The following is a 13,112-nucleotide window of genomic DNA, read 5'->3' on the forward strand; positions in this document are numbered from 1 at the left end:
CCAGTGCCTGCCCACTACCTGAGGAAGGAGCCACTCAGTATGAAACTGTCCACAGCAACATTTACTTTTGGGTGTCATTTTTTCCGACACCTCTATTACCAGAACTCACTCTGTCAAAAAGTTGCTTCCCTTATCAATTGAAACCCTTCCTCCTTATACAAATTAGCAAATAATTCTGGGGTGGTCTGTTTTATTTTTCCATCTTTAATTCTCTGTCTTCATAGATATCCATGGCTCTAATTCCATAAAGAGCAATTTGCCATTGAAAAAGCCCAAAACGTGTGTCCATGTGTCCAGAAGCCGTGTGTGACAGTGATTTTGGCCACAGCAGCCTCGCACTGTGTGTTTCAGTGACACACTTCTGATCAGTGATGGTGGTGTAGCAAAACCTCACTAAATGGCTGCTGTTTTCCTTCTAGAAACCCCTGGCTGAAAATGACCCAGCAAATGCATAACCTAAGTCTCCTGCAGAACAAAAAGCACAGCATGCCATCGTCCCCCAGCGCTGCCAAGCGGCTCTACCGGAACCTGTCGGAGAAGCTGAAGGGCAGCCACACGTCCTTTGATGAAGCCTATTTCAGAGCTCGCTCCGACCGCCTCAGCCTCCGCAAGGCCTCCATGGTAATTACCTGATCCCTATCAAGCTGCCAATTTACTTTCCTATTAATCTCCCTAATCAGCAGGTTTATAATCTGTACAATTCTCATCATCTCCCTTTGTTCCCTGCCCACTGCTGTATGTGCTTCTCAGCCTTACCATTTATGATCCTTTGTGAAAATAGAGTTTGACCTCCTTGAAGGGTAGAGACAGGCTACCTAATCACGTGATGATGCTTTATTTTAGGAGTAAGGTTGTAACTTGTCACTTACATGACAAAATGTGAATTAAATATACAGATGCAAGTGTTTCTCTTACAAGAAAAGAATAAAAAGTATTTTGAGGAAAGTGAAGATGGCTTTAGTAGAAGTTCCCATTTTTCCAAATAACAGAACAAATGGAACTTTCAGGCATGACAGATAAATAAATGCAAGGCTTTTCCCGGACTGTGGTGATGGCCAGTAGATAAGACTATGGAAGAAAGAGATCACATGTGAGGCAGTCTAGCCTGGGTACCCCAACCAAATCCCAGCTGAGCACTCTGGTACCAGCACAGTAAAATATAGAAACACCTGCTGGAATTAATCCTCACAAGGGCTCCTGCTGCCAGTGCTGGTGAAGTTACACAAACCCCAGTGCATACATTTTGGAGAATGGACTCTGTCCCAGAAATAATAGCCCAATGGAAGTTCTGTGTACAAAAGAATCTTTTATATTTGCTGGAAGAAGATGAACCTGCTTGTTGATATCGCCAAAACAAAATGAATTCCACTTTTCCATAAGTAGGAAGAACAGACATGTTCTTCAGTGTCTCCTCTGAATTATTTTGAAGAGTTCGTCTCCACTTCTGAAGAGCAGAGACTAATGACAGTGTCTGTGAAAGCACCAGGAGATGCCTCTTGCAACCAGTACTCTGCTGCACTAGATCAGATGCTTAGTGCAATGCAGGACTAAACTCAGAGTATGGCTGGGCCAGATAACAAAAATGTTACATTTTGTCAGAAGGAAAAAGGACACTCTAGACTCCTTTAACACTCAAAAATTTCATTATGTAAGAGACATATTATATGAATCAGTGCAATAATTTGAAATTATTTTTAATTCAATTAGCTGATGCTGTCCCCTAGGATCGTGCTTTCCTGAAATCAGAGGACCCTTGCATGACCCGTGGAGACTGTTGTCTCTCTCCTATGGAAAAAGACCACAACCTGACAAAAGCGGGGGACCATGGCTGCTTCCTCTCAGCTCTTCCAGAGCCAATAGATTCTTGCTTCACAAGAGAAGCCTGAAATTCAAACAGGGCTTGAGAGCTGGAAAACAACCTTTGCATGGTAGCCAATGGCTGTGCTTTTGAGGCCATGGCTTTCCAGATGCTTTTCAGTTTGTAGTGCTGATTTGAATTGAGGTCTCAAAGTATGAACTATGGGGAAAGATTATTTAGACTTATTTTTTAGCCACTATCTTTTCTTGCCTTTTTTTTTTTTTTTTTTTTCAATTGCAAGCTTGAGTGTGACTGAGGGAGTGAAGGAGGAGGATGAACGAGTGCTGGGGACATGTCAGAGCAGACTGACATGTAGGCTGAATGAAAGCCAGGCTGTGAGCATATCTTCTGACCAGGGTTTATCTAAATACACATTTCAGATTACATATTCCTTCAAACACGGGCTCTTCTGTCATACTTAACTAATAAGAAGAGAAATTGCCAATGAGCTGAGCCAAAGGATTGAGGAGCAGGGCACTGCTGCTGAGGGCCAAGTCCTCTGCTAACCCTGAGCCAGTAACTTACAGCCTGAGTTCTGTCCCTTTTCATTCTGGATCTGTCAGGCAGTGGGAGTGCCTATTCCATCAGTCATCATCATTAGGAGCCTTCATTTTATGTTGAGTGGATGTGGATTTAATGGGATGCAGACATTCCTGTGCTAACTTTGTTGCCCCGGCCCCCTACAGTGTCATGGGAGTGTCAGATTTTGTCACTGACAAACACCCAGCAGAGGAACCTGTAGGTATCACCAGTCTGGGGTCCGAGCTGGTGTCCACAGCCAGCAATGAATAGACTCTCACTAAACTCAAGAGGCTTTGGATCCCATTCTATCCATTCTGCTTGTTGTTTTCCCAGTTTTCCCCAGAAATAAACAGCAAGGAAACCATTACTGAAGGGGTGGAAATATTCCGGGTCAAGATGCTAGCTCATGTATTTTCTAATCATTGAGTTTCTGTGCCACTGAGCAAAGTCAAGGAGTAAAATCATGTCTCCAGACAAGTGAACAGCATTTGTTAGAATTTGTTTTCTTTCAGCTTTGGCAAGTGAAGAGTTTTCTTTCCACTCTCTCTTGGTGTGCAACACTTTCCATTCAGTAAATTGTTGTCTTGCTGCAGACATAGCAATGTCCCAAAATAGCTTTATTCTTGAACTCATGTTTATCAAAACAAGTCTTTGCAGAAACTACTTTACCACTTTTTCCAACTCCAGTAGCGCATAGTGGACTTTTTCAGTCAGAATTAGAGCAAATACCTTGAAAGGGGCACTTCATTTTAATTAAGCTGCATAAGATCGCATTTCTAAAGACTCTGGCACTGAATCACTTACTGGAACGTGGTTATTACTTACTGCAAAGCAATACTGTAGTTCTTTTCAGTATATACATTTGTGCATCACAGTAACACCTAAATAAATTAATCACATAGCACAGCTGTCCAGCTAATGATTAGAGGCTGCAGGACTGAGTCAAGGGAAAAGCAATGTAAAAACTGCTGCTAAACTTCACCCAATCACTTTTAAACTTGATTCAGTTTCTCTTTGAATTTAATGCTTTTGTCCTTTCAGAGTAGAAGAAAGTTATCTAGTAAAGGTAAATGATGGCAGAAATCAGAAGGCTTTTGTTGGTATTTGTGACAACACCAGCTGGACTAAAATTGAGCACTTGGGTCTAAAGACATTACTTCTTATACCTGTTTGGATTTCTTATCCCTGGGCTGCAGATGTCTGAAAAATGCTGCAATAGTAGAGGATCTTCTATATGGAACGTGATAAGCTTTTTGCAGAAAACTGTATAATTTTCAAATATATTTCTGTTTTCTGTGTGAAAGCACATAGTTGGGGAAAAGCTGGTCAGAAATGTAGAATGTTTTTCTGGACTTGGAGAGCTGGGGTGGATGCAGACTTCCAAATGGGGCAGTTCACTAGCATGAGTGAAGATGTAATAGATATTTTGCTGCCTCTCCAGGATGTTTTTTGACTGTCTAGCAGTTTGATGTGCTCTGCTATGGATGAGGGATGCACACATGCCCAATTAGAAAGGCCACATCAGTTCCCATGATTTTACACTCTTTGAAGTTACAAGACTTGCCAATGTATTTCAGCCTATTGCTTGTGTCTGAATTGCTCATTTGGAAAACCTGATATTTGCAATTTGGTCTCGTAATTGTTTGGATTGGATGAAGTAGCTTATAATATTCATTCTCTGTTTCTCATTTAAATCAGTGCAGCTTTTTCAATCAGATTTCTAATGAAATGAAGAAATAGAAATTTGCTTTTATTTTTTCCCTTTTGGTGAAACATTCTTGCCAACAGGTCAGTTGGCAAGAGTATTTACGACAAATTAACTTAAACATGTGCTTAGATTCTGCTCAACAACTTACTTAGGGCCAAAATTTCACAAACACTTCAGGTATTTCATTTGGCAAGAAAAAGTCCAAAGATGCATTTTCAAGGGCACACAGGCAGGTCTAAATGGTGATAACTGAATCAAAAAAACCCGGTTTAAATCAAAGTTCTTAAAATAATTCTACAGCAATCTGACAGGTAGGTAAAATCTGTTGGGGGGGAGGGGGGTGTGTGTATATATTTAAAAAGGACCAAATGCTTTTGTCAGCCATAGCTTGGGTTCATTTCAGCTATACTAGTGAAGTTAGCCATCTCTCTTTTATTATCATGTAATAGTGAATTTTTGATTTATATAATGGAAGAAACTTCTGAGATGTAGTACAAGCTTCCCTGAGCGTCATACAAAATTGGAATTAAAGCCAAATAATGAAATAATGATACTGAGAAGTTAGGGTAACACTCTACAAATGCTAAGTCATTTAACTTTTGTGCACATATGTAAAGCCAATTAAAAGAGAATTACTTATTCTGGTTTTTAAAAAAGGAAAAACCATGTGTGTACCCAGTGCCACAGAAGGGAATATGTGAAGAGAGAAATAACTACTTTCCTGTCCTGAGTGAGCAGCACAGCCTTTCACGCAGTAATATCATCAGCTTTACCTTTTTGTTCTGCTCCCAGAATGTTTCCAAAAATAAACTTAACTAAAAGAAATGCAGACCAATGCAGTCATTCAGTTTCCTTCAACCAATTCCCTTTGTAATATGCTCTTGACTAATTCACTGCCTAATAAGTAGATTTTCATAGCTGTGATCAGTTACAAGAGGAATATGCTTTTGCTTGTTTTCTGACTGGATCAAAATGCAGATGATTCTGGTAATTATCCTGTATTCCCATAAACAACACTGTAGAGAAAGTTCCAATAACAGTAGAAAAATAAATTGAAATGGACATTACCAGCGATTAAATTAATTCTTTTTAGAATGCCAATATAGAAGAATTGGTGAATGTATTTCTAATGGAAGGTGTCTCTGTCCATGGCAGGTTGTTGGCACAAGCTGATCTTTAAAGGTCCCTTCCAGCCCAAACCATTCTGTGATTTTCTGATTTTACATTTCTAATAATTTATATGACAAAAGGTCTATCAGTTCACGATTCTGCATTGATAATAATGGATTTTCATAGAGTGAAGATCACAGCTTTCTTTTTCATCTGTACTTCAAACATCAGTGCTCTCTGTATGTTAATTTTGAGTACACAATACAGTGACATACAGCTGTTAAATCAATATAACCATTGAGTGGGAGCTGAAGACATACAGAAGTATCAGAATCATACCATTAATTAAAATATTTTGTAATTATAATTGCTTAAAATTCTTTTAATTTCTAGCAAGAGCACTCCATCCCTTCAGGGTATGGGCAAAACACCAGAACAAGAGTAAGATCTCTGATATCAAGATTATAAGAGTGTTACATAAGCAGGACAGCAGATGTGTGGAACTACTGGAATGATAAAAAATATTGCTTCATTGCAGTAAAAATTTCTGACATTTTTTAAGTTTTATCTTATAACAAGAGAAATATGTGCTGTCTTCTTTTCTAAAATTTTCTGTACATGTGCTCTCATGGCAATGCTTGCCATTCAACTGTCCCTTTTTCTGAGATTTTTATCTTATACCAACCCTGGAGTGTGGCCTAAGTATTTGATTATAAAATTAAACCTGAATCTTTACCATCTAGAGAAGATGTGACAGAGCCCCATGATCAGCACTGATGTTTAAGTACCATCTTTTATTCTGCATGGAAATCTACAGAAAAAATATTTCTCCAGCATGAGCTGTTCTGTACCCCAGTGTCTAGAAGGTAGATCCCCAAGTCAGCACTACTCTCCCAGATTTATTGCTGCATAGCTCATCTCATCCTTAGATTGTCATGTTAACATAAGTATCTTATTTCTTTATATTCGCAATTTGGGGTAAAGGGCATCTTATGTACATTTTTCCTCCTGTTCTGCTGATCCCCAATATTCAGCACAGGTGGGTCCCATGCTAAAACTTTTAGGTAACATCACCTTTGCAATTTCTTAGTGTGCTACCAATATTTCACATGCAAAGAGTAGACCAGAAGATCCCTGTCAGGCCTGAAATTTTCTGAAGACACTTTTAACTTCAAGCACACTGAAAAAAGGCCCCTGTAGAACTGATCAAATTCCAAGGTGGAGCTGTGGACTGTAGTTCCCAGAAACTGCTTGAAAACCCTTAGTCCATCTGTTTTATGAGGAGAGGAAAGATGTTCCAGCAGTTCAGTGTTGTTTCACTGGCAGCAAACTTGGACACAGATATGCCAAATAGAACTATATCAATTTTAAAAAGAAAATGACATTTTAGTGTGGTTGAAGAGCTAACTTTTAATCACAGTAGAAGATGGTTTCAATTCAATATTTATTTCATAGAATAAAGAATGCATTCTGTGATAACAATTTTCTCAGTGCTCCCTCCATGTGGTATTGGGACACAGGGAGCTGGTTTACACTGTGTATCTGAATCTGTACTCTGAGCCCTCCTTGCCTTGCTGGGCCTCTTGCTAATTCACTCCAAAGAGGGAAAAACCCTATCAGGTAAGTATGGCAATGGGACACTGGGAGAGAATTTAAAGAATCTTGGCAAATAAATTGTCACTACTGCAGGCTGCAGAAGGATGTTCTCATAAAAGAAACCTGCATGCCCTGCTAGTCTACTGCACCTGCTTCTCCCCAGCTCAATTAAGAAACAGTAGGGGCCTTTGTATTGTGCCATTCTTTTATCTCCTTGACACTGGTAAGGAAAAGGTTCAGTGGTTCTTCCTGCCTGAGAGTTGGCACCATGAAAGTTCTTGAGGTTTTTTGCTTGTGCTGTCTGCTGCTCAGACATGCACACTGGACAGTCCATTTCTTCAGTCCCATTTCTACTTCTGTTTTTAAGGCCTATAAATTTCAAATTTTCTTCTAGTTACAACTTAAATGCAATAATAAGGGCACCTGGAAATAACTGAGGTGGTAGAATGAACACACTGGTTCACACTGGAACTGGGAAGGTTTACCTGCAGAAGAGCTCATTTGATTTGGATTTTCATCACCTGACTGTAATTTTCTACTTGAAATTTGAGTTTGAAAAAGTCAGTAGTCCAAGACTCTGCCAAAAATTTTAGTGTATCATCCAGTTTCACGCTGCAAACATAATGGGTTTGAATCTCACTTGAATCTTCCCACAGACCTGAGGCAATTTCAAGCACTCCAGTCCAGGGGTAGATCAAGCTCAATTCTGCTGCAAACATTTGCCATGCTTCAAGCTGAGCCTAAGTTGGGGCTGGAGGAGCAATACTTTATAGCAATCTCACAAAACAATTTTTCTCTATTTTTAAAGCACTTACATAGGAAAAGTTTCACTGAATTTCTGTTTTTATTGACACACAGAACTTCCAGTGCAATGAAGCTATGTTTGAGGCCGTAGAGCAGCAGGACCTGGATGCTGTTCAGATTCTTCTTTATCAATACACACTGGAGGCACTGGACCTGAACACACCAAACAGTGAGGGACTCACTCCTTTGGATATTGCCATTTTGACAAACAACATCCCCATTGCCAGGACCCTTCTACACGTTGGGGCAAAGGAAAGCCCACACTGTAAGTAAAGAACACAAATTGACTTAGAGAATTGCTTGTATGAGATCAATTCTGCTGTTGTCAGGGAAAACCAATTACATGACACACAAAAATTGCCTGGTTTTATCATAAGCATGATTATAACAACAAGAGTGCTGGAGGATATTTGCAGCAATATCTGCTCATTGAGTATGTGTTCAGTAGATCTTTTTTGTTCTCTATCTCAGATACACCAACTAATGAATCAAGTTGAGCTTCTAATGTGATTAACACTGGGGCAGCTGGGTTAATAGCAATTTTGAGAAAAAATCTTTAAAAATATGGAAACAGGAACTGAATGATTGAAAAATCATGGTCTGAAATGTAGAGTTTGTCATCAAAAATGATAGGATGATGGGTTGTCTAGACTTTGCTTTACTTTGATTATCCTTTTTATTTTGGCTATGCTGCCTTCAGGAGGCCAATTGTATTGAAATCTATCACTTCAATTACCCACAGACCCCTCACTCCTGGTCTTCAAATGGCCTAAAATCCCACTTAAATGAGAATTTCAAAGTTCTACAGAACCAGAAAAAACCTAAACACAAAACAGACCTTCTCACTTTACTGGAATACCAATATTGCTTATAACTACATATTGTAGTTATAAAACTTCGTTGTATTCCTTCATGGGTCTTTTTATGCCCAATTTGTGGGTTGGAGGGTTACTTACCAACCCAATTAATCAACCATATACCATGACACAAACTCTGACGCCTTACGTGGGTCTAAAAATACCCCGATGTAAGAGAATTTGTTTTAAACTGTCAATGCCTATATTTAGGACATTCCCAGCAAGGCTATAATGAGACTGTGTTTGAGGGGTTCGGCCACTGCAGACTCTGCCATTAATTTGAAGTTAGTTAAATTAACAACATTTAGTGCTGGCATGTCAATCTCAGTGCTCCAGGAAATTGCACCTTGAGGCTACTAACATTGCCAGTTTTTTCACTGGAGAGTGTGTGTGCATGTGCATGTTGAGTTTTTTTGCCAGACCCTCAGTGTTGGTACACCTTTATTGCTTTTCTATATCCACAGCACTTATATTATCATTTATTCTGGCCTCCTTTAACCTTCCCTGGAGATTTTTGCATAGTGTAGCTGCTCAGTGAAAAGAGTTTTTTAGTTTTATATTTATTTGTTTATTTTTCTGTCATGGTTCATGACTGAGGCTTTAAAAAAAAAGTGTGACAGCATTTAGAGTACATGATTGACTGCTGAAGCAACATTCATTAACCATGACAAATCTAGAGGAAAACACAGTCTTGAGTGTTCTAAACAGCAGTAAAAAAGACTAAACTAATTTTTCATTGACCTCATCTGTAAATAAATGCAGTCTGATGGCGAGCAGGGGCAATCATAAATTAGTATTCATTTCCTGTAATTAATGCAAACATGCCTATGAATACAGGGAATATGAATATATAACCACCTCATTTCCATTTCAAAATATACCCACCAAATTTCCACTTCACTTATCTTGATTTTTAGTTTTTCTGATTGAAATAATGGATGAAGCATTCTCAGTAAAAAGCAAATGATCATTTTGTTTGGGTGTTTTACCTGAAGGGTGTGCAGTGGCTATTTGAGAGCGAAATGCAAAAAGTTATTTTCACCCCTCAAAACAAAGGTTCACAGCATCCTTGTACATGGCTCCAGTCTTGTGGAACTGATGGCAGTCACTTTCTATTTTCTCCAGACTTTCTGCTCTGCTTTCTGTACTCAACCAACCCTGTTCAAATTAAATCCTGTTTGTATCATCTCAGGGCTGCAAGAACATGATCCAGCACCCAGCAGGAACATTTTCATTTCTCTATGGTGGGCAATTGAGCACGACTTCCCCAGGCTGAATGGGAGGGTAAAATCCTGACTCACCCAGTTTTGGGACTGGACACAGCAACTCTTAATGTGATTAGAAGTGTACAAGACAGATGCACAGAGCTGGGAGAAGGTGAAATAGAGGAATTCCTCATTCCAGGTGTACACAAAAAGCTTCCTTCACAGAAAACCTTTGTTCTTCCACTGTATATTTTAGCTGTAGTGATCCAGCTGAAATCTCATTATAGCCCCTAACCTAACTCTGTAGAAAAGAAGATCTGGAGGACAGATAGCTTCCATCTGTATCACCTGGATTTCTGCCTGAAACAGCAGCAGATAAAGCAATAGAAAGTAAAACTATGATCTTCATCTCCACGTGGAGCTCAGATTGTATAAATCTCAACGGGAACCCAACATCTTTTAAAAACAAAGTAACTAAGATCAGAGAGTACAGCATTTAAAATATTAATTTAGTTGGGGAGAAGACGAAGTTACTATCTTTTCAGTTACTATTATTCATCATATACTCATGGTTTGGCTTGTTCATGTGAACCCAAATAAAAATAAGATTAAAATTCCCACTGGCTGATTGGACACGTTTCCAAGACCCAACAAATGTGGATCTGAATCTTGATTAAACAGATAGAGCCAGATCCTTAGTGAGAACTTGAACCAATGCCAGTTCTTAACCACCTGAAGCTCTGGCACATAAAATCTCCTTCCTCAGTCCTGTTGTGCTATCAGATGTGTTGCATGTTTATTGTAGGCATGGATCCAGGAAACCCTATCACCTCTGGCCTCCCAGTAAACAACAGTTCTGAGGATACCAGCAGATTCCAGGGAGCTTGGCCATATGTCCCTGATGTCCATATGAAGAATGATCAAACTTAATAAGGATGGCTTCAAGCCAACTTCTGAAAGCAAAGTCTTAGAGACAAACATTCTTCAAAAACAACCCTTTGGATGTCAGAGGTGTTGAGTAATTCTTTACTTTCCTGTGGCTGTAAAGATCCCAGGGCACTTTTCACATCAGTAGGGTTATTCTTAGACTCTGCTAAACGCTGGCTGTTATAGTGTTGTGAGAGACAGAGGCAAAAGTTAAAATGAGAGGTTCCGGCTAGATAAAACAAGCACCTTTTTCACTGTAAGGACAGTGAAGAAGTAGAATAATCTCCATTCATCCTGGGAAGTTTTCAAGGCCAGACTGGATAATGCCTTCAGTAACTTGGTCTGACCTCTTTGCTGAGCCTATTTGGAAGAGGATTGGTCTAGTGAAGGTCCTTTCCAGTCTAATTTGTCCCATATGATCCCAGTTTAGAAATAACACATTCATATCCACATATGTATTCACTCCTGTGGTGTTTTGGTATCAAAAACCTGTCAGAGTCTTGGTATTTTATATGGTACAGTTTGATGTTTTCAGGAATGTCTGCTGCTCCTGACTTGTGCAAATGAATGATGGGTTCAGTCTATGTAAGATTCCTGCTGTTCCTGTAAAAGACTTGGGGCAATCAAGAGCCTGCCTGTCCCTACTTAGCAATTCCCCACTATTGCTAAGAAAAACTACATGTGCCAGGGCACAGATTTTGGTAGAAAGAGACTCTTTAAATTAAGGCTATCTCAGAGCTATTCTGCAAAAATTCCAGACACCAAGCTTATTTTCTGTGTTTTCAGAGTTCCTTCTCTTGTACACGATTTCCCGCATATTGAACACCAGAATCAGTACTTGCATTTCTTTTCAAATTAAACATCTTTACAAGTCCTACTTTCTAAACTGCAGGTTGAACAATTTTAGGCTAAGAGCAACTCTGAAAATAGGACTTGATTCACCACATTTCATTATATAATCAAGGGACTTGTTTAGGGTAGTCTTGTGGACTACTTAGAGCTTGTGGATTTGGGCTAAAATCAAACCTATTTTAGTTTGTAACCTATGTGATCTTCATTTTCACCTTGATGTAGCCCACAGTAGTTCACACAGAAAATCTGAACTGCTAAACATCAAATTAAAATTATTCTGAGCACAGGAGGAAAAAAATCTCCATGTGTCAAGCTGCTCACTGCCTGTCAAAGGACTGATTAAGTCTCACACAGATAAAACTGTGGCACAAAAAGCTGGAAAGAGATCCATTCTCTACTGGCCATGGACCTTAGGCACAAAAAATTCTTAATTTTGCCAGTTGGATCTCTCCTTGTTTGTAGAAGTTTATATATTGTGTGTGTTTGTAACCAGTACAATCTTTTTTTTTTAATGTAAGTTTATGATATTATACCAAAGCAGAGGTTAGAGAGAGAGTTTATTATTTTTAGCTTAGTTTTTATATTCCAACTTAAAACAGATATGCAATTTCAGTCTAATTATGACATTTTTAAGCATATGAGAAATAACAGAGGAAAAAATGTGGTAAATTTATTCATGTTGTTCATGTCATTTAAGTGGCCAGATCTTTAAGTGGCATTGCTGTAACGCACTTGAAAACAAGATAATGACTGGAAGGCAGAGTGTGCGAGGGTTTGACCTTACATGTGTTTTGAGCAAGGCTGAAATTTTGCCAAGCACTTCCTATTTCCCCCTTTTCCTGGCAGTTGTGAACGTGGAGAGCAGGTCTGTGCACCTGAGCAAGCTGGTGCAGGAGGCCCAGCAGAGAGTGACGGAATTATCCGCACAAGTGGTGAGTGAAGGGCTGGGCACGGAGAGCGCCGAGAAGGAAAAGCAGCTCAAGGGCTGGGAGTGGAGGGCCAGGCTCTACCAGCGCATGAAGGACGGCTACGAGCATGCCCGTGAGTACAGGGAAAGAGCCACATTCCAGGCAGGAATCTGCAGCTGAGAACCCTTTCCAAAGATGCTCCCACTGGCTGATCCTCACGGCACCGCTGTGGAGCAGGAGAAGGTTGGGGTGGGGAAATGGAGGCACAGTGGTGAAATGGCCTTTCCAAGAGGGAGAAGGAAATGGACGTTAGAACAATAAAGGACCAAATATCTGAGAGCAACAAGCACATGGCTCCTTAGGCTGCACAAAATTAATAAGACATCCAGCATCCAAACTCTTTTCATTCAGGATGCAGTGATTCTGCCCTGGTTATCTTCTTTCACATTTACTCCTGGATCTCATTTAACATGTTCAGAATTTAAAACAGGATGCTATAAAACAGCATATGAATAGGCAGGAAGAGGGATGGGGACATTGGTCTTTTCTCTCTTGAAATTTGATTATTTTTAAAAAAAATCTTATTATTTTGGAATGGGATTGTTCTAAATGTTTGATCAAGCAGTGACATTTCATTTTACACATACCTATTGTGAAAATTTAAACTTATTTTTGGTAAGCACTAATCTTAATCTTGGTATCCATTTCATCACCACAGCCACAAATTGAGTCACCTTAAACAGTGGTACAAGTGAGTCTGTACCC

The 13,112-nt window shown here is 39.5% G+C and overlaps 1 protein-coding gene across 1 annotated transcript in view; it reads left to right on the forward strand.

Moving 5' to 3' along the window:
- Nucleotides 1–435: 435 nt before the first annotated feature.
- The window catches only part of ANKFN1 (ankyrin repeat and fibronectin type III domain containing 1), a gene marked incomplete at both ends in the record, with an annotated part of 58,819 nt that continues 46,142 nt past the window's right edge, over nt 436–13,112 (forward strand). Inside the window, 3 exons of the mRNA XM_082293967.1 lie at nt 436–621; nt 7,653–7,863; nt 12,286–12,480. Coding sequence (XP_082150093.1) covers nt 436–621; nt 7,653–7,863; nt 12,286–12,480 — 592 coding nt within the window. The remainder of the gene's footprint in view (nt 622–7,652; nt 7,864–12,285; nt 12,481–13,112) is intronic.

The sequence above is a fragment of the Coloeus monedula genome (genome assembly GCF_965178545.1).
Source record: "Coloeus monedula genome assembly, chromosome: 19".
Classification (NCBI taxonomy): Eukaryota; Metazoa; Chordata; class Aves; order Passeriformes; family Corvidae; genus Coloeus; species Coloeus monedula.